Here is a 21,850-nt window from a genome sequence, read left to right on the forward strand (position 1 = left end):
ATGAGAGCAGAATGACCAGGCTGGTGCAATCCGACAGAAAGGCAGCAGTGTGTGAAATAGCCACATGTTACAACAGTGCTGTGCTGAAGAACATCTCTGAACACACAATGAACATTGAAGTAAAGTACATTAGACGGCAGCAGAAAACCATTTCTTTCCAGGTTCCTAAACCCAGGTACCATTCCAGGCTATGGTGGGCACCTGCTGAAAACATACTAGATGATCCTTGGTATGATCTTCCACAAACAATGAGTTTGAACCCAAATGGCATCTAGACTTCAATACAACAAGTCATTTTGGGATGTTTCGTAACAGATCTGATACAAATGATGGAATTTGTCTAGCCCTTGTTAACTTCATGCCACTGAAAGTTGATGCATGCTCAGTCAGTGGATAGCATTAGGTGCATATTGATGATTCATTTTGCATTAGCCTCTCCCACACAAACACGCACAATAATGTGTTTACACAGTTTGAAAATATATTCATTTGAATCCATGTTTAACGGGTGGGTCGACTGAAACGGGAGGCGTGGTTTGCACAGAAATACGATTCTGTCAAATAAGTTGAGTTTGGATTTAAAGAGATGTTACAGTCTGTGCCACACTGGGTAACCGAGTTTCCTCGGCACATTTATATTAAATTGCATTTATGAGCATGCTTACAGATGCTTTGGGATCTATGGATGAACATTCGCAAAGCACTACTGTCACAAGACAAGCAGTTCTCAGTAGCCTGCTGAAACTTACAGCAAGTCTGCAGAAAAGCTGAGTGATCGTTAATTCGCTGGATACAGTAGCTCAGGTAATCAGCATTAAAATGTTGTTTTCTCGAAAACACTTGGTTCAAAGTCTAATTAATGATTGCTTTATTATTGTTCTCTGACAGTGTCAAATCCTTTTAAAAGACTACATAAATACATAGGCTAATACTTAATTTATTTTATCCAGCAGCAAGATATTTTATTCTTTTTATATTTTGCAAAGCCTTAATAATGTTTTGTGTTTGTCATCGTATGTAGTCTACATCTTATAACGCGCGTTTTTGCATTATCTTGCTATTTTAATTGTTAGTGTAGGCGTATGTGTCAGACGTACACATAGAAATCTATGGCGTTGCGTTTTATGATAAAAAAATAGTTTTAAACCTTTTTTTAAATTCCGTTGCTTTCCGTTGGACACTTTTTCATAGAGGTAACGTTAGGTAGGCTATACAATTCGTGAACAGTTCTTTTGTAGTCGAATCTTTTTAATGACTCAGATGAACCGGTTCAAAGATCCGATCTGAATCATTCGTTCGTTCACGATCGATCGAATCAACAACTCGCCGAAAAGTAAGTTGCTTTTAATCCGAATTTTAGAAATGTTATAAATAAAACGTTGTGGGAATATGTTTATAACTTTTACTGAACATACAAAACATCCCAAAACTTTTGCAACCAAGAGATGTAAATACATTTTTGTATTGTTTAACATGCAAGTAAAATATTTAGGTTTGAGTTCAACTTTTATAAGCTGAATCGTGGCTGCAACACACTGAACATGGATACATACAAATACAACAGCCTTCAAATAAAACATAACTGAAAGAAACTTAAAAACAGCAATATGCCTTTTTACTGGAACAGTAATGTCAGGGACAATGTGACAGCGTAATTACATAGTTATTTTGGTATTGACACAAATTTCACAATTCGATTCAATTTCGATTACAAGCTTGAAATTCGATTCGATTTTGATTCGATTCAATATTGATTATTTTGGATATCCGGTACAATAGTGATTCTTGGGATTTAAGAATCGATATCGGTTCGTAAAAATGAGAATCGATTAAAATCGAGATATCGATATTTTTTTACCCAGCCCTAATAGTTATGTAAAATAAGTTCTGAATTGATTCAGTTCTTGGAAATTAAGTTTGTTTATTAGACGTTTAATAGTTTTTAAACTTAAGAAAGTGTTCTCTTTGTACACTCCGTAAAACATTATTCGGCAGAATGATGTTGAATATGTAAACAAGAGCTCGGTTGAATTTCCAGAAGCCCTTGCCCATCTCTTTCTCTATATTGTACCTGTTTTATTTCTCAGCTTTATTGCCTGAAAGATCTTCCTCTTAACAGTTAGGCCTACCTGAAGACCCTCAGACGTCATCATCACGTCATCATCAGAACTCATCCACCATGGGTCACTTAACCTCTGCATTACTGAGAGGGATTTCTCTCCTGCTGGTGACCCAGAGTGTGTTTGCTATGGTGTTGTTTAATGCCACAGATCTTGGCATTCTCTTGGATAAGTACCTGGAAGATGATGATGATGGAGACAGGATGGTGGAGAGACAGCGAGGCAAGAGGGCCATCACTGCCAGTGACATGCAGGCTATCCTGGACCTTCACAATAAACTTCGAGGGCAGGTCTACCCACCAGCTTCAAATATGGAATACATGGTAAAACGTCTCTTCTCTGCTACAAATGACTAAATATGGTGAATAACATGTATTAGGAAGAATTATCCACTCAAATTTTTCTTTAGTTTAGTGGTAAGTGTACACATAGAACTTTGCAATCTATTTTGCATTAATTTGTTTTGCAGTCAGCTGTTACCTTTGTGGTTTTGGTATACAGAAAACTATAATTTCAAATTCACAGGTTCTTCATGACCTAGTCAATTTGCAAAAATGATTTTCTGTAGCCTATTCAACATATCACAAAAGTGTTTGAGAATTGATTATCTTGTGATATAGAGCAACATAAAATTCCCTTTTTATTATATGTGACGAGCAAGCAGTAGATTTTAATAAGCAGTCATAATGACTTGCATTTAAGATTAAGATGCACAGTGTAGCCTGTATAATATTGTAATTGGAAAATAGTCTCCATATGCCTGCTTTTTTTAGAAATGCCTTGAAAAAGCTGCTTAACCCTGTTAAGCCTGACATATGAAATAATTTTTAATGAAACAGTTTTGTGAACCTTTAGACAAAATATAAAAGAAAAGCTTTTAAAAAGTTTGCATATGTGTTTAATGTTTTGTATCGTAATTGATATATCATGCTTTTATCTCCTACTGTATAATATACAGTGTATATGATATAGTGAGAATATGGAGGTCACACTCAAGGAGGGAAAAAAAATTCAGAGGCCCAAACTGAGTAAAAACATGCCATTTTTAATTATATATGGCCAAGAAGCAGAGGTGTAAAGAGTTACCTGTAAACCATATTTGAGTAAAAGTTCAGATACCTTACTGCGAAAATGTAATGACTCCATTACATGTTAAGTCACCAATTCCAATACCACTTGTGTAGTCTTACCCCCGGTTTCACAGACATCGCTTAAGCCTAGTCCATGTCTAAAATGCACGTTTGAGCTGTTTTAACTGAAAGCAACTTGCACTGACATATTTTAAAATACATCAGTGCCATTGTTTTGTCAATAAAGATTCACACCAGTAATGGTTTTTTTCTAAGGCACATTTATAAAAGCTACTTAAATATCTTAAATGAACTAAGGTCTAATCCTGGCTTAATCTAAGCCCTGTCTGTGAAACCAGGCCTTAGAGTATCTGATTTTAACAGTACTTGAGTATTTTACTTGTAGTGAATGTAGGCTCTAATGGCGCTTTTCCATTACCAGTACCAGCTCAACTCGACTCGACTCGACTCAGCTCGGCTCGGCTCGGCTCGCTTTTCGCTCCGTTTTCCATTGCAGATAGTACCTCCACAATAGTACCTGGTCGTCATAGCGACGCCGCAGGAAACTGCCGTGACTTAATCTTTTACGCGAGACGCGCGAGACACACCCGCTACCCAAACACACAGGACAATGGAGGAAATCGAGTGTATGCTGTTTTTGGATGTTTTTGTTTTTGTTTTTGCTGTTTTTATTCAGGATACTCCGTCTGGCGCGTGCAATGATGACGCAGGGAATAGTGACGATTCTCTCTGACCAATCAGCAGTCTGCTGTGTTTTCACGTCACATTTTAGTATCGCCTCAGCTCGCCTCAGCTCGCTCAGAACCGCGCCGGAGGTGGTACGAAAAAAAGTACCTGGAAGCAGGTACAGGTACAACTTTTACACAGTGGAAAACCAAACAGAGCCGAGTCGAGTCGAGCCGAGCCGAGCCGAGGCGAGCTGGTACTGTGTAGTGGAAAAGCGCCATAATATCCACTAGTGCTCAACACCTAAGAGACACACCAGTGAAAATAAGAAACATGATTTGTAAAGAGAGAAATCATAAACCTGAACACCTCAAAATTGCAATAAATCAAGGTCAACACAACAGCCTCTTAAACATCTACAACACTTAACACTGAATTAATCTCATGTGCTCAACAAGGCCATAAGTAAACCAATATCCTTCAAAAAGGTCTCTTCAGTATAACAGATAAATAATATAATGTTAAGTAAAATTTGTCAAAGTGTACTTGCATTGGACCAGCTGGTTTTGTCCTCATCACCGACTGCAGTCATAACCTCGTCTCATAAATCAAACACCTACGATTCACAACTACCTGCTAATGCATTGAAATTCATGTAAAGTAGCCTTGTTGACAAGTTTGGGTGAGTAAGGGCAAAACACACAAGACATAGTACCTTCAATGCCCTATAGATAGCGATATTGCTTCTTTATAGCAGAAATAAACTGCTGCAGAGAAAGTTAGGTGTCATGGAAAATGTAACAAGTAATTTCATTACTCAATACTTATCACAAATGTATTGGAGTAAAGAGTACATATACTTATTCAAAAATGTAGTCAAGTAGAGAGTAAAAGTTGCTAATATCTTTGATACTCAGTAAAACTACAAAGTAGCCAAAACGATACTTAAGTACAGTAACTAATTACATTTACTCAAATACTTTACATCACTGCCAAAAAGTAATATGAAATTCTGATAGCTTGTAATGTAAATCACTGAGCTTTTGGAAACAGCAAATTACTTAAAACTACAGTACATAAAATGCATATAAATATATCAGTTGTCACTCTATATCTTCCAATAATATATTTCAGTAATATGATATTCAAATTCAAATTTTTATGATCAAAGCACTAAAGTTTTAATTGTAGGGTGCAAAACATAATGCAAATCAATACAATGATGATTGAGAGATGTACCTGTTAAATCATAATTGATTCTTTGTGTTTAGGTTCTGTCTTCCCTATGCCTGTCATTTTAACCAGTTTTTTTTTTAAACAAAAAACAGTTTACAGACAATTGGTGTCATTGAAGAATAGAAATAAGGTAACAAAATAAGAACATTGAAACATTAGTATAGCTTCACTGAGCTTATTGCTTTGTCTAAACTAGTAACTTATACGTTTTTGATGTCTTTGCTCAAGCACTTCTGTTTTCAGTGAGCTGTATTCGACTAGAGGACCACATACTTGCAGACACTCACTAACAAATTTACTTTAGTCTGCATGTAAAGCACTCTGTCTGAAGGATCATTGTTGAGATCGAAGATAAATTATTATTCCCATTGTTCTTCCAGTCTGTCTGTGAAACTGACAAATAACCCTTCATCAGAATGTTGACTCCTATAAACCAGCAGCATGACTGGATACAAACCAGCAGAATGTCAGTATAAGTGTGTTGTAAAACAAATGCAGTTAAATATTGTTTCAGAAGCAGTGTTTCCTCATGCTTCTTCAGGCTGGCTTAGCACAAAACATTACAACTCCCTTGATGTATTAAAGAAAGAGTCGTAGTTCATTCAAAAACTAACATTTTGGCATCATTTACACCCTCATGTTGTTGGCATGTTCTTCAAAATATCTCCTTTTGTGTTCCCCACTAGAAAGAAAACATGTTTGGAACAACATTACAGGATTTTTTGTTTGGAGAAACTATCCATTTAAGGTGTGTCTAAATTTGCTCTGTTTTACACAACTGGTCAGAAGATTAGATTTTTTTAAAATATATTTATGAAAGTCATCTCTGATACTCACCAAGGCTGCATTGATTTGATAAAAAAAATACAGTAATAATGTGAAATATTACAGTTTAAATTAACTCTGGTTTCCATTGTAATATGTTTAAAAATGTAATTTATTCCTGTGATGGCAAAGCTGAATTTTCAGCATCATTAGTCTTCAGTGTCACCTGATCCTTCAGAAATCATTCTAATATGATGAGTTGGTGCCCAAGAAATATTTATTATTATTATCAATGTTGAAAACCCTCGTGCTGCTTAATATTTGTCCTCTCCAGGATTCTTTGATGAATACAAAGTTAAAAAGAACAGCAGCTATTTTAAACAGTTATTTTGCAACATTTATTAATTTCATAAATGTGTTTACTGTATAAAAAAAAAAAAAAATCAATTTAATGTGCTTTTGCTGGATAAAAGTTAAAAAAAAAAAAAAGTAAAAAAACAATCTTACTAACCCCAACCTTTTGAATGGCAGTGTATCATGATTTCCACAAAAATAAAATAAAATATTGAGAAACAAAAACTGTTTATTCAACGTTGATAATAATAAGAAATGATCTTAGAATGATTCCTGAAGGATCATATGACACTAAAGACTGGAGTAATGATGCTGAAAATGCAGCTTTGCTATTACAGGAATAAAGTAAATTTTAAATTATTGCCAGTTATAAAACAGTTATTTTAAATTGTAATAATATTTGACACTATTGCTGTTTTACAATTTGATTATATTAAATAAATTTAATAAATGCCGCCTTAGTGAGATCAAGGGACTACTTTCAAAAAGATTTAAAAAAAATTATGATTTCAAACTTTTGACCAGTAGTGTAGAAGAACCAAACCAAAATTAGGATAGAATTTGAAGCTGGATTTCCTTGCATGCTAAAGAAAACAGGACCATGAGACTAACCCAGCATAGACCCTTTTACTTCAGAAAATGAATAAATAAATAAATAGGTGCATGCAGCATGAGCAGTCTTGAGCAGTAAGAGCGCATTTATATTGCAGCTTTTCAGAAAGACGGGCAGCGGTTTGAGAGATTGTTAGCTGGGTGTCGGGAGTGGAGTTTGGGCAGCTCAGCAGAGTGAGAGTAATAGGAAAGGTGTGATGGATGTGGAGACATGGAATGTGATGATGCGCGGCTCCAGCCCTCCACAGCCTCTTACAATAACCGATTCTGAATTCTAGGCAAAACAGCAGAATTCTAGACTGCAGCAGGGAAATCCAGCAATCAACAGACCCTCATTTCGAACCCACTCTTATTCCCACACGCTGTACAGCGGCTACATTTACTCTACGTTTCTCATTTAATACTTTCACTGAGGCTCTTTTCCCTCTCAACAGAAAAAAACTGAGCTCCTGAGGGACATTGGAAATTTTTCATTTTCTTGGAATGTGACCAGATGATAAAAAACTTGTAGCTGATGAGGTGTCAAATGATGTAAACAATGGTGTGTGAAAGAGTGTGAGTGTCTGCACTGACGGGATGTGTTTTCTTTTATTGGTCCTGTCTAAGTGCGGTCGGATTCTTTGGGGCCTCCCATACCGAGAACGCTGTGTAAACAGAATCAGAGTAATATCAATTAACTACATGTACTTACTATAGGGTTAAGGATTTGGTTTAGGGTTAGTTACTTGTAATAATGCATAATTTACTGTTATTACTATAGTAACTACATGTAACGTAACTATGTCACCTTAAAATCAAAGTGTTTCTGGTAGGTCTACTTACAATGAAAGTGAATGAAGCCAATTGGTAAATGTTAAGATATGCATTGTTTCAATAGTACAGACACAAGAAATATACAAAATGTGTGTTAATTTTATTTTAATGTGAAAACATTGCTTAAATGCCAAAAATGTATCTTATTACTTAAAGATGCAGTCCATAGTTTTTCCTCTTTGTCGCCATCTCTGTTCGAAATCTGCAATTGCAGTTATTCACGGAATTATCAACTTTATGTGGGTTGTGCCTCGACACGGCACAGCACGGATGAATCCAATGTTTTGAGGAGAATGTGCGGCTGTCAGTCACCGCGCCGGTGTGGATACTGTCATTCGCAATGACAGATTATACTTTTTGGAAGTATGACTAACATAATAATTTTCACCGGACAATGTCATCTGAACATGTAACATTCCCTTTTGTTCTGACCAACTAAGGGGAAAAAAGCATTGCAGTAAATCGCGCTGATTAAATCTAACGATCGCTTATGTCTTACCTGTCCAGCAGAAAAAAAGTTGTCTCTGCGTCCATTTTGAACCGCTTGAAAACACGGAGTTCACGCCACCTTTCAAAAGTCTTTTGCATTTTACAACGGGGGACTTGTCGTTTGAACCTTTCTGGATCCGCCATCAAATTGATAAGTTTAATTATATCAAGTGCTGTGAGAAAATTCTATAAATCTCCACCTCCATCATCCTCACATGCAATATAGCCTAGCTGGGACACATTCTTTATGTGTAGAGACGTGACGTAATGACGCAAAGACATGCTCGAATTTCCCACGGAAATCCACCAGTACCACTGGAACTAAAAACATTATTACAAGCTTACCGTTTTGAATCGAGCTAAGGCAAGCAGATAGTTTTGAACACTGGCTGGTTATGTACTTGCTCATAAATTTATTTTGGTTAATTTTTAACCCAAAAAAGCTACGGACTGCAGCTTTAAGGTTTTTAAGGTAACGCTTTATTTTGATACTTCACTTTAGACATTCTTCTAACTATAAGTAACTGTGCAACTACATGTCAACTACCAGTCATTAGAGTATTAGTAGACTGTCTGCTTAATATCTGCCAACACTTTATTTAGATTTTTCCCCAACAGACATTCTACTGACTATAAGTAACTTTACAAGTACTGCATTTTTTGTATAAAAGGTGCTAGATTTATTTACAACTTTGTTATCATGACAATTTAATGCCTAAAACTTAAATGAAAAGAACAACTTTACAGCTTCTTGTATTAAATGCCGAATATACCTTTAACTCTACAGTATAAAGGCCCACTTTGATGGGTGGCTTAGCAAACCAAGCCGACATCCTGTTGGCAGGTGCTCACTTCAAGGATTAATGTCTCAGGCAATTGTTTCAGCTATTTTGGGGACCTTTTTGGGCCAGATTTACCACTGGACTGTGCTTTGGGACTTCCTAGGGAAAAAGTGTAACATGAATGGGCAGTGACGGGGCAGATAACTCCCCGGTCACCCCCGCCTCAATACTGGCTCAGATTTCTCTCCAACCTTGAGTTTTGTATGCTTTCCATTCAAGGTGAAAGTGCCGTTTTGCTTTTCCATGTGGGTCAGATAGACATAAAAATGCTTAGATTGGTGAGTGGTCTTGAACGGTGTAGCGTGTAACCAAATCTAGGAACAGAGCAGGAAATACAGAAGACAAAGGCATATGGAGAACATTACTGTAGTCCAGTGGTTCTCAAACTTTTTTTGGTCATGCCCCCCGTTTAAATCCCCTGCAATACCTGTGTGCCTTAACCCCCAGTCAGGCGCGCCCCACACTTTGAGAGCCACGTCTGTATCCAAAAAATGATTGTGCCTTTTGAATCAGTGCACAAGAAAAATAAACCAAGAGGTGGACCAGAGAGAAACCTGGTTCTTTGTACAGCCTGCAAGCACTCACAAGGCCAGCTAAAGTCAACTGAATCTATAAAAACTATCATACTGAATGTCATACTGACTAAAACAGCCATTGACTTTTGTAGTATTATACAATTTTTTTATGTTAACAACCTTATAACCAGGTCATAATTACAACTACGCATACAAAATAATAGGGATTTGTTTCTGTAATGCTCTGCTTGCCACCAATTTGGCTGAATCTCAGCCCTGTTTCTGCATTTCTTTTAGGTGTGGGACACTCAACTGGAGCGGAGCGCTGAGGAATGGGCCGAGACCTGCCTGTGGGAACATGGCCCATCTGGTCTGCTGCCTCAGATTGGTCAGAACCTGGGAGTGCACTGGGGAAGGTCTGATTGTGCTTTGTTGCTTTATAGCCATGTGAGCTTAATAGTCAACACATTGTGATATCTAAACTACTCTATTAAAAACCCTTTAAAAACGTAATAAAAAAAAAAACAAATAAAAATTGTGGGGGGAAATATTTCCCAAACTCTTGAATGTAATGTCCAAACACTATACGTACACGTCAGTCTGACAATCTTCCTGTCTACGTGGACAGTTGTTTGCTAGAGTACATTGTGGACAACCAACCCATATGATGTTTTGTCTAAGACCTGGCTATTATTTATTTATTTATTTAAAAGGGACAGTACATATTAATAAACATCTTGTTGTGAATATGCTAAAGTTAGCCCCAAGGCTATTTTACATCTGCAGTCCCCCGTCAGGTCATCACAGTACCGAGTAACACAACTAAACATTGAAATTAAATATACAACACAATTTAAAAGATACCACAATTTTCAACAACATATTATAAGAAATACCACAGTTAGCAGACAGGGCATCTAAAACGGCGGGCATACACATATACGCATACACAGTAAAGTGCTATTCTATGTACATTAAGTACATTTTAATTGTGTTATGCATGACTATGTTTTGGTGGTTTTATTCTGCATTAGACAAAGCATGAAGTTATTAAAGTTATTATTAATTATGCTTTTTTAATGTTCACCCCAGGTATCGTCCACCTACTTCTCATGTACAAGCCTGGTATGATGAGGTCAAAGACTACTCGTTCCCATACCCCCAGGAATGTAACCCTCACTGTCCTTTTAGGTGCAGTGGTCCAGTCTGTACCCACTACACTCAGGTAGATATAATGACTAGAACATACCTCATAAGCATAACATGTGGGCAATTAGGTGCAGACCCATTGATGGATTTGACAGATCTGAAAACAATTCTGAAATTTTTGAGAAGGCAGTGAAGGAATTTTAATACCAATGTAATATGTGCTCTCCTTCTGGTTGTCAACACTTCAGCTGCAGCCTTTTTAAATAGTTTGGAGTATAACCAGAGCTTTTGGAGAACACCAGACAGGAGGGCATTAAAGCGTTTCTTTCTGCAACCAGTGAACATTAGTGCCAATATCTGTGTGCCTATTTGACTGTGATTCTTAGATGTTATAAGGCAGTTGTAGTAACTGTGAATTTTGAAGTGATATTACAACTAAAGAGATTTTAAGATAGAACCTTGAAGAACATCACAAGTTTAGCTGAGCCGCTGTTACAGTTATCTGGACTCATTCCATCTTTAGTTTCACTTTCATGGACTTTCAGTTTGTTTTCATCAGTCACATGTGTTCCTTTGAGTTTTCTCATCAGTTCTCATGGACACTCATCAGATCATCACACCTGTTCGTCATCTCCAGTTGTCTAGATGGTTGTTGTTTGTTTGTGCGTGTTACACACACTGTTACGCTGCCTTCCTCTTCATGGATTACCTTCATTAAAAAATACCCTTTTGTTCATTGAAACCTTTTTGAACTCTCCTTCGTCCTCATCATCTTCATCGAGTGACAGAACATACAACCCAAATGGAATATACTGCAAGATCTGGCTCGTGAGAGCCAGTTTTTTTTAACCTTCTCTGGACAATTCTGCCTTCTTACCGTCTCCAGCCCCTTTGATGACGAGACCCTGAAATCACTGTTCTGGATCAGGGCAAATTACCATCACCCCGTAGACCTCCCAGACACCTCTGGGCTGAACTGGAGGGACGCTATCATTTACTTCAGTGCGGAGGTATCGTCTCCCACCCTATCCCACCCCATTTCAGATTTTTTATTGCTGTTCCTAGACAGCACTATGGACTGTATGAACTTTCTTCCTGTTTCTTCTGAACCTTCATCGCTGTTTCTAGACAGCAGAGACACCTGCATGGAAAATGTATTGTTACCTTCAACCGGCTAGCCATCAGCTGCCTCCGTCACCGCCCTGCTCAGCCAGTCCTCCAGCCTCCTCCTCCTCTCTGCTGGAGGTTGTCATCCCTTCGACATCTCCTGCAATGCCAAGATTGTCTCGCTCCGTCGACCTGTCGGCTCAACCTTGGCCCCTCCCGAGGATCCACCAGACGATCCACCAGACCCCCTCGGCCTTACAGCTCCACCGTGTTCCTTCGTCCCACTAGCTCCTCCTTGGTCAGTCGTCACTCCTCCTCCACCACGGACTTGCGGGCCTTCGTTCCTCCACCCCTACGGCTGCTCTTTTTAAGGCCCTCTTTCCCTTCGTGTACGCCTCGGCCCTCCATCACACCGGCATCTCCTCAGTCCTCAGTCCGGCTCCTCGTCAGATGATCGTCACCGTGGCATCACCTAGGCCTTCTGTGCCAGCGATGTCACTCTTCTCCATTGGCTCACCGTCTGTGCCCTGGGATCCATCAGCTCGGTCTCCATCGGTCGTCCCCGAGTTGACGTCAGCCTCCACGCCACATTGGCACCTCCCTCCCTCATCTCCACCATGGGCTTTCGTTGCTGGGCTCTGGGTCTGTGCCATCGGATGCCCTTTATTATCACCTCCGGGAGTCTCGTCGTCCGAATAGTACCATGCCCTCATCATCACCTGTCTCCTTCACTGTGTCATCGCCTCGGCCACCTCCTAAGTCCCCTCCTTGTTTTCATTTAAATACCCTTTTGTTCATTGAAACCTTTTTGAACTCTCCTTCATCCTCATCATCTTCATCGTGTGACAGCCGCGGCCAAATGGCAACAAAACAAAAAAAAACAGTTAAAGCCTACCAAAACTACCAAACGATTAAAGTGTAATTTAAAGTAATAATTCACCCAAAATTAAAAATCTGTAATTAACACTTTTTCAAGAATCTTCACTCAACTCTTTTCCATACAATAACAATTAATAGCAACCATGATCGTAGTCTGTTAAACTCCAAATAGAAGAATGGACAGTAATACAGTAGACAACCTAAATTCAATAATTTTCTCACACAAAGCTATCTTATGGTTTCAAAAGACTTATAGCGGGAAAAATAGCAAATCATATGGATATAAAAGCTACAGATTGCTTGAGGTTATTGTATAGACAAGAGTAACCCATGCAAATAGATTCAAATTCACTGTGCTGAAGATAATGCCTAAGGTCATTAAATTATACCAACCAGATTACTTATAGTCAGATATAATTGATTGACTGTTTTGCTTCCTTACTTATTCCAGCTTGTTTGGGCAACTAGTAGTCGAATTGGCTGTGCGATCAATGTGTGCTACAACATGAATGTGTGGGGCCAGATTTGGGCAAAAGCAGTTTATCTTGTGTGCAACTACTCACCAAAGTGAGTTACTTATTTGTTATACTTCATATATTATTAAATACTGTACTCATTCTCTCATTTGTATTTTGATAGCTTGTCAATGTTGTCTCTCCTTCTCTGTGTTTTGTTCTGTGTAGAGGTAACTGGTGGGGATATACCCCATATAAACATGGCACCCCTTGCTCTGCCTGCCCATCTAGCTATGGAGGAGTTTGCAGAGAAAACCTCTGTTATAAAGGTTTGGAGCTTATATTACTGTAGCTTCCAACTTTGCCCATACATACACTACTGTTCAAAAGTTTAGGATCAGTAAAATGTGTTGACATTTAAATTGTTACAAAAAAGTTTTTTTTTTCAAATAAAGGCTGTACTTTGGAAATTTCTATTAATCACTGGCCCTACATTTTGAATGGTAGTGTATATACATAATCAATTCAGTTTAATCAATCATTTATTGATTGCTTGATGATTAGGATCAGTTTTTCAAATGTACCATAACTTGATCCAGTCAAAATGGAAGACTCATTTCTTTGTTTCATTTTCAGGTGATGGAACAAATAGACAAAGCCCGCGTGAGGAAACAGACGAAAGAAATTCTATAGAACCTGAGGCCCCTCATAGCCCTGGACCCCATTTACGGGCCCCAAGTCCTACCAGACGCCCAAATGCAGTTGTGAGCAAAGAGCAGATGTGTAAGCTGTAGTTCACTGATTATACTTTTTAGAGTCATGGGGGAACCACTTTCAGAAATAAAAGTTGTGCTTGAAAAACTATTTCTGTTTCATCTATAAAAAAAAAAATCTGAAAGTGTCTGCACCCAAAAATTGCTGGCTCTTAAACGTATTTCTGTTTAACTCAGATATTTTTGATGTTCACCAGGCATGGATCTGTCAATGAATTTTTTTTTATTTTTTTTTACGTATATTTAATATTGCAAGTGCAGCAGGGAGTTTTTTTTGTTCTCATAATGGTGATCACCCTGCTGAGTATGTTTGCTTTGGGGACGATGAATACTTGTGGGTTTTAAATTGCTTCCTTTGCTGAAAGGGGGTTTGGACTGAAAGCTGAGATCTCCTGCTGTTGGCCACCATGAACTCCTGCTGGAATTCCACAGCTTGCTTTTACAGAACTGCAGGAACAGAGCTGTGCATTTCTGCAGTGCTGCTAAACTATACAGCATGTCTAAACACAAATGAACCACCTGTGTTTCTTTTCTCCTTTGTGCAGCACAGATTGTGACATGTGACACAAAGCTAAGAGACCAGTGTAAAGGCACCACATGTAATAGGTGAGATAAAATATTTCATTTAAATATATATATATATATAACCTTAAAACGTAATTTAAGCCATTTTATTGGCACTAATAATAATAGTTCCTGACTGCACGATCTATGTGCCATAATTCTAAAGATCTGTATGCAATTGTATCTTTAATTTCTGCAAAGGTACGAGTGTCCTGGTGGTTGTTTAGACAGCATGGCAAAAGTGATTGGAACAGTGTATTATGACATGGTAAGTGTGGCATAAAGAAAATGTTTTTTCTCAGTTTATCATGTCTCGTGTAGTTCATGCTGACAACATCTTCGCCCTCAGCAATCCAGTATTTGCCGGACAGGCATTCATTACGGTGTCATTGACAATGATGGAGGCTGGATGGATGTCACAAGACAGGGCAGGAAAGACTTCTTCATCAAATCATACAAAAATGGACTTCAGTCCTTTGGGTAAACAATCTCTTCAAGATTGAATTTCATGCACATTAGAAACAACTCCATCTAACATAATGAAAATGTTACAGGAAGTACCAGAGTGCCAATGCCTTCACAGTATCCAAAGTGACAAGTAAGTTTTAAATTAGTTTTTCAGTAAAAAAATAAATACAAATAAAAAATATATATATAATATATATATATATATATATATAATTACACTCTGCAATATTTAATTTTAATTGGTCAGCTGCAGTAATAATAATTATTAATAATTATATATAATAATTATTTCATATCATGGCCTAGGCCTTAAAATGTTTTTTTTAATGTTTTTTCAGCATTATTACTTCATTATCACATCAATTTAATATGCTGATTTGGTGCTCAAGAATGGTGCAAAAAATATTATTATTGTCAATGTTTTAAACAGTTGTGCTGCTTAACCCTCTGGAGTCTGAGCGTTTTTTTGGGCCCTGGGGGTGTTCTGACATGCTCTGACATTTGTGCTTTTTTCAGTTGCTTATAAACATATTAATGGCAAAGGTGTAAATTCACTCTATATAGCACAAACAGGACTACAATAATATGTGAGCCACATGTATGTACATGTTTTCATTTTTGAGAGAATAATGTTTATGCGTGGTTATTGAAAAAACTAAAAATTAAAGTTTTTGAAATAAGGCCACAAAACACATACTAAATATGTGGCAATAAGACTTTTGACTAATGGATGTCGTCGCCTATAGTTTTTTCTTCAAAATTATGTGAAAATAGTCTTGCTTTATCGTTCACATAAAACCATACATTGATTTAAATTGATGTAAAACAGGTTTTGCTTGGAAAGCCAATATGCGAGGGGGCGTGAACGAGGAGTGGTTTACACCTTAGAATACAATGTCCCACCCACTCTGCATAATTAGCCATTCACTCAGGTGTGACACTGACTGAGCCACAATGCAAGGACAAAAGATATATTTAGAAGAAGACTTATATTGACCATTTAAGATTTTGCTTACATCTATCTTGTAAATATGTTTAGCTATTTTATTAAAACGGTTACAATTACAACAATAATTACAATTTCAACAATATTTCAAGTGTACTCTTTCTTTGTAAAAAAAATTATTATAGGCCTACATTTTATCTATGTATTCATTAGTTTGAATATAACCAACATTGGAACAGCTAACATCTTAGTTGGTGACTTTATTTTTGACAAAAATAGTATTTTATATATAGAAATTGCTAAACAAAAGCTTATTTGATGTGGCAGTATATTCTACAGTAAAAACTGTACCCAAATCTAGTCAACAAAATGTTGTCTTTCATATTTCGTCTGACTGTAACGTTGTTTTCATGAAATATTAGGGCATATTGTTAATTTGCAGTTTAATACGTTGCTTATACAAATAGCCTACATTTTATTTCAACATTCAGTCGATGTTTACTTATCTCAGTATAGCAATGCAGTTTGCTAAAACATCATCATTCATTCACACACGCGATTTAAATTTAAACTGTCTTTGCCAGCTGTGGTAAACAGCGCGCATCTCTGCCGTTTATTCATTCATAAACAGAAACCCATGTGAAGAAATTCACGTGAGAAGGAAAAAACGTACTAGTATTCCTCAGCTCGCTCCTCGATATACCCGCATTAGTATTATTCCTCACAGCGCTGCGAGACGGTGTAAACAAGAAATGATCTAAATAAACTTGTGTGTTTTCTCGAGCTGATGGGGGCGTTCACAGGATTGCCTCAGCCATTTGCGTTTGAATAGCGCGCGCTCTCCGTGGGCGGGGCCGATTATAACGTAATGAGCTGAGATAAGCTCGACTGGAATCGCTCTCTTTTAATACAGATTTCACAAGATGAGAATATTTGTTTTTTATATAAATTACTTCATTTAAAAGAAGAGAATTCAAGCTTCATGCCTGTGTGTCTGTATGTCTGTTTGACTGAGTATTCGCTGAGTTATTGTTAATTTTCGGACGCGTTTCAGAATGGACTACACTGGCAGAGAGAAGGCAGAACTCGCTTCGTGTTTATTTTTCTTTATTTGGCAAAAAGCACAACACTTTGTTTTTATTGTGAGTATACACAAAAATAATACACATTTAACAGAATCGATTGATGTATGAAACTCCTATGGAAAATCAAAGTCAACAGAGTATTTATGAGTTTCTTTTACACTAATAAAAAAAAAGCGAGCTGGTATCGCCGGCGATACCGTAGACCTCAGGGGGTTAATATATTTGTGAATATATACTTTTTTTCTCAGGATTCTTTGATGAACAAAGTTCAAAAGAACAGCATTTATTTGAAATAGAAATCTTTGGTTATTTTATAAATGTCTTTACCGTCACTTTCGATCAATGCATCCATTTCTAAATAAAAGTATTAACTTCTTTAAAAAAAGCCCAAACTTTTAAACAGTAGTGTAAATATTTGATAAGTAGCTGAGTAAGAAGCACAACAATGACCAGCCAGTCAGTTATTATCGCAAAATAAACCATGACATAAGTGATCAGGACCGCAATGTGAAACGGGGGTCTTGTATCACCCTGGCTGGGTTACATAAAGTACCTTTACTAATAATTTCACAATCTTTCCTTTGTTGCAGTAAAAGTTATCACATGTGAGACTACAGTTTCTGTGCTGTGCCCTTACCACAAGCCTGCAAGACACTGTCCTAGGTAAAAATCTGTAATGAACCAAACCTCAGGCTGAAATGTTATTTTATCTTAAAGGAACATGCCGACTTTTTGGGACTTTAGCTTATTCACTGTATCCCCCAGAATTAGATAAGTCCATGTACCCTTTTCATCTCCATGCATGCCGTAACTCTGTCTGACGCACCCACCGCTAGCCTAGCTTAGCACAAAGACTGGAGGTAAATGGCTCCAGCTAGCATACTGCTCCCAATAAGTGACACGCTGTGACTAAACAAATCACAACATGTAAATAGGAAAATGTTGGCGTTATTTTGTCACTTATTGGGAGCAGTATGCTAGCTGGAGCCATTTACCTCCAGTCTTTGTGCTAAGCTAGGCTAGCCCACGGTGGGTGCGTCAGACAGAGTCTAACTCTGGGGGATATGGTGAATAAGCTAAAGTCCCAAAAATCGGCATGTTCCTTTAACAGTTTTGAAATAAAACTTGCCAATAGCATTTGAAACTTCATTTGAAAAATTAAAACTTTCCAACCTGTGTTGTCTTCCCACAAGGATTTACTGTCCTCGCAACTGCCAGCAAGAAAATCCCCACCTTTCTCGAGTCATTGGCACCGGAATTTATTCAGATGTAAGCTTTTTTTTTATTTTATTTTATCAAATTTAAAGAGATAGTTTACCCAAATTTTTAAATTCTGTAATGATTTACTCACCCTCAAGTTGTTCCAAATCTGTATGAATTTATTTCTTCTGCTAAACACAAAAGAAGATATTTTGAAGAATATGGGTAACCAAACAGGCCTAGGGCCCCATTGACTTCCATAGTATGGAGAAAAAAAATTTATTATAGAAGTCAATGCTTCAGAATCAACTGCTTGGTTACCGACATTCTTCAAAATATCTTTTATGACAGAAGTTTATGACAGAATTTTAGTTTTTGGGTGAATTATCCATTTAAAGCACAAAGATTGCTGTCCCACTTAAGACAGCATTTGTTTTTCAGAAATCTAGTATATGCAGGTCTGCAATTCATGCCGGCGTATTAAGCAACGGGTCAGGTGGTTACATTGACGTGATGCCCACAGACAACAGGAAGCTGTACATTTCCTCATACCAGAATGGCATAGTCTCAGAAAGGTAAGTTTTATCCCCAAACTGGCCCATGTGCACTTGGTGTAAGGCAGAGTATGGGGCAGCCTGTCTCTCCTTAAGCTTTTAAAATCACAGGCCTTTTTTGAGAAAGCTGATTAGGGTAGAGCTGTACCAGTGGTTCCACTCCAAGCGTGATAGAGTAAACTTTGTAAGTCACTTTGAAGGTATGCTTGCTAATGGTAGACACAATCCTGGATGAATGGGCATGTTACAATTATTTTACTTCACAATGGCGTGTAATGACAAAATGAACATATCCATCCCATCAAATCAACGCAAAGGATTTTTATCATAAACATCTTCTTACACTAAATAAGCTTTTCACCAAAAGTGGTCATTATGAACACAATAATATTTAAGGGTTGGGAAGCATTGCTTATTTAACCTCTGTGTTCTCTCACAGCCTGCAAAACCCCGCGGGAGGCAAAGCATTCAGAGTATTCGCAGTTGTTTGAGCGTGTTCTGAAATCGCGGCCACTCATCAACTCGTTCTGTTGATTAGGCTGTAATAGTGGCCATTGTGAGACCTTTTCTGCTCTAACCAGCCTATACTGTATTTCCTTTCACACAAATGAACTAAGAATTTGCTGTATAGGCTGAGACCCTCTCCAATGCATCAAGCCGATTAGCCATTGTATTGCCTAAAAAGCATGTAATTAGAGGATCGTCAGGGAATATGGTGTCTGTATTGCAGAGAAAAAGCACTTAAGTTGAGTTTTAATCTTCCATTGTTTTTATAAAGAACATTTCAGAGACTATTATAGCATATCTACAATATATTTTAGATAGAAACACGTTAAGTTGTCTCTCATGTATAAATTTATGTTAATTTTTCCACTGTATTTATATATGGACTGAAAGGACTGCTGATAATGTTTAAGGGTTTTTGCTGATTATTTTGATGATAATAAAGAATGTGGATATAATCCTGCAGGGCAGGAGTTTACATCTAAGAACATCCAACAAAACGTTATATGAAACGTCCAGATTATTAAACACTGTAAATAGCTTGTTTTGAATAGCTTGTCTTAATAGTATTCATTGTAATGAGGTTCTGTATTCATATGTGCTGTGTACTGTATCATAAAACAACTTTATTATCATTTAATGTTTTTTATAGGTTACTAAAATGTAGCATTTATATGATGTCCTAATTAATTTGAGGTGCTTTTTTGTTTGTAATTTTTTTGGGAACATTTACATTTTCTCAAAGTCGACATGAAACGTAAGTTGCGATAGTCAATTCTTCCCTATTGTGATGTACTGTATATCTGAGTGAAACTGCTTCTCGAACAAGAAAAACAATTTAGGGCAGGACTTGAGTTTGTCAATCGGGAATTAATTGGATCATTGTGGTTTGTTATTGCTGTAATGTGAGTGACAGGTTGTGCCATCCTCACGCCAGTAAATTGGATTTTCATGGTGACTTTAATGCAGTAGTTCTCAACTGGTGGGTCAGACCCCAAAAATTTGTTGCAGATCTGTTCCAATAGGAAAAAATCTAACCGTATAATTGGGTGAACGTGATTTAACCAAGTGGAACAACATTCCAATCAACCAATCAAATTTGAGGAACAAGTTTACAGTTTGTGTATAGTTTAGGCTTACAACCAGGGTTAGATACTTCTACATCAGTGAACCTATCATTTCCCTCTGATATTAGGGACAACTTATGGGTAGGGTTAGGTTTAGGGGTAGGGATAGGGTTAGGACTATGTTCTACCAGAAAGACTCGGGAGGCAAAATAAAGTATACATTTATTAACAGCCCAGCAAGCATTATCATGATATAAAGTTATTTGGCGTAGGCCCTGTCCGTTGCTCGCAATCTGAGGGTACAGAATCTGCACTTCCTGCCTGAAGATGCAGGTAGGGGCGCAGCCGACCCTCTGGGAGGTATGGGAAGGGACCATCCTGGTGGTGGTAGGGAGGATGAAGGTGAAGGTAGGTGTCAGCATCTGCAAACTCAAATCTTTTATACTGCAAGTATTAGAACACGATTGGATCGATGAGAAGCTAAAAAGTGACGTAACAATTGAGTCTTCCCGGCAGAACTTATGCTAAAGCTTTCATTTCTAGGATCAACACTTTTTTTTAAATCCAGGAACATACCTTACTAGGCAAAATCACGTGCATACAGTAGTTAGGGTAATTGTGCAAAAATGAATAAGCGTATCAACTTTTAAAACAGAGGAAAACATGTATATTGTTCTTAACGTCAAAAACCAGTTGTTAATTACTGTCTTAAAGTGGGGATACATTTGTGAAATTGAATGGTCAAAATGTCCTTTGTCTTTTGTGTAGCAATTTATGAAGCACCGCTCAAAGTCACTTTCCATATGGAAAGAGAGACATTTCCAAAACTGTCCAGTGGCGATTGGCACTTTACATTGTCCTCCCCTTACAATGTCTGTTATAATGGCCTTGTATAATGTATGCATATGGTTGTAAAAATTATTTGTTTTCTACCTCACATTGTTTAAGAAACATTTTACAATAAACTTAATCAGTCTCTTTTATGCCTTTTTAACTGAAAACATAGTGTTTTCAGCTCACAGTGTGATTTTTTTGTTGTTGTTGTTGAAACACTGGACTAGCACAATGCATGGAATAGAGAAGTGATTGAGGCCATCTGTCTGTAATGAAAACCAGATGGAATAATTTTCAGTGTTTACTGCTCTCTCACCCTCAAAGTAACAGCTGAAACAAATCCCTTATGGATTATAGAATCATTTTATTGAGGAACACACTTCCACATTACTTTCATTCATTCAGGTTGATAGATGCTGTAGATCTAATTTGGTAGAAGAATTAAATGTCTTCTCAGTAAGAAGGATGGTAAATTTGGGTAAATAACTACTAAACCGGGTGCTGCTTTTGAATATTAAACACCTGCAGACACCTCAAGTTTTCTTTTATATAACTTGTTCAAGTCCACTTTGTCATTGCACCCTGACTATTTTCAGACGTGCCACAGTCGCAGCCTGCTGAGCCGTAGAAAGCCAGTATTTATGGCTAATGTCCAAAACATCATTCTCCATCCAGGTCATGTTCCACCTGAATGCCTGCAGTCCAGAAACACAACTCAAGTGTAATTACCAGCCACCACACTGACATCATAACAAAACAGAG

At 37.5% G+C, this 21,850-nt stretch overlaps 1 protein-coding gene across 2 annotated transcripts; it reads left to right on the plus strand.

Annotated features, from left to right (window-relative positions):
- The first annotated feature begins 350 nt into the window (after window positions 1–350).
- Window positions 351–21,237, plus strand: crispld1a (cysteine-rich secretory protein LCCL domain containing 1a). 2 transcript variants are annotated; one of them, XM_082183543.1, is made up of 15 exons: window positions 351–804; window positions 2,120–2,443; window positions 9,801–9,919; window positions 10,596–10,728; window positions 13,090–13,205; window positions 13,322–13,422; window positions 13,730–13,876; window positions 14,412–14,472; window positions 14,632–14,698; window positions 14,780–14,910; window positions 14,985–15,028; window positions 17,520–17,592; window positions 18,123–18,198; window positions 18,571–18,704; window positions 20,527–21,237. In XM_082183543.1, exons 2-15 carry the CDS (start codon window positions 2,180–2,182, stop codon window positions 20,549–20,551), a joined length of 1,491 nt encoding a protein of 496 aa, XP_082039669.1. In that variant the 5' UTR covers window positions 351–804; window positions 2,120–2,179; the 3' UTR covers window positions 20,552–21,237. The 2 variants fall into 2 exon arrangements, with proteins under 2 accessions (XP_082039669.1, XP_082039668.1); XM_082183542.1 differs by having other exon boundaries at window positions 353–804; window positions 19,123–21,237.
- Window positions 21,238–21,850: the final 613 nt, after the last annotated feature.

Source organism: Leuciscus leuciscus, assembly GCF_965113295.1.
Source record: "Leuciscus leuciscus genome assembly, chromosome: 11".
In the NCBI taxonomy this organism is placed as follows: Eukaryota; Metazoa; Chordata; class Actinopteri; order Cypriniformes; family Leuciscidae; genus Leuciscus; species Leuciscus leuciscus.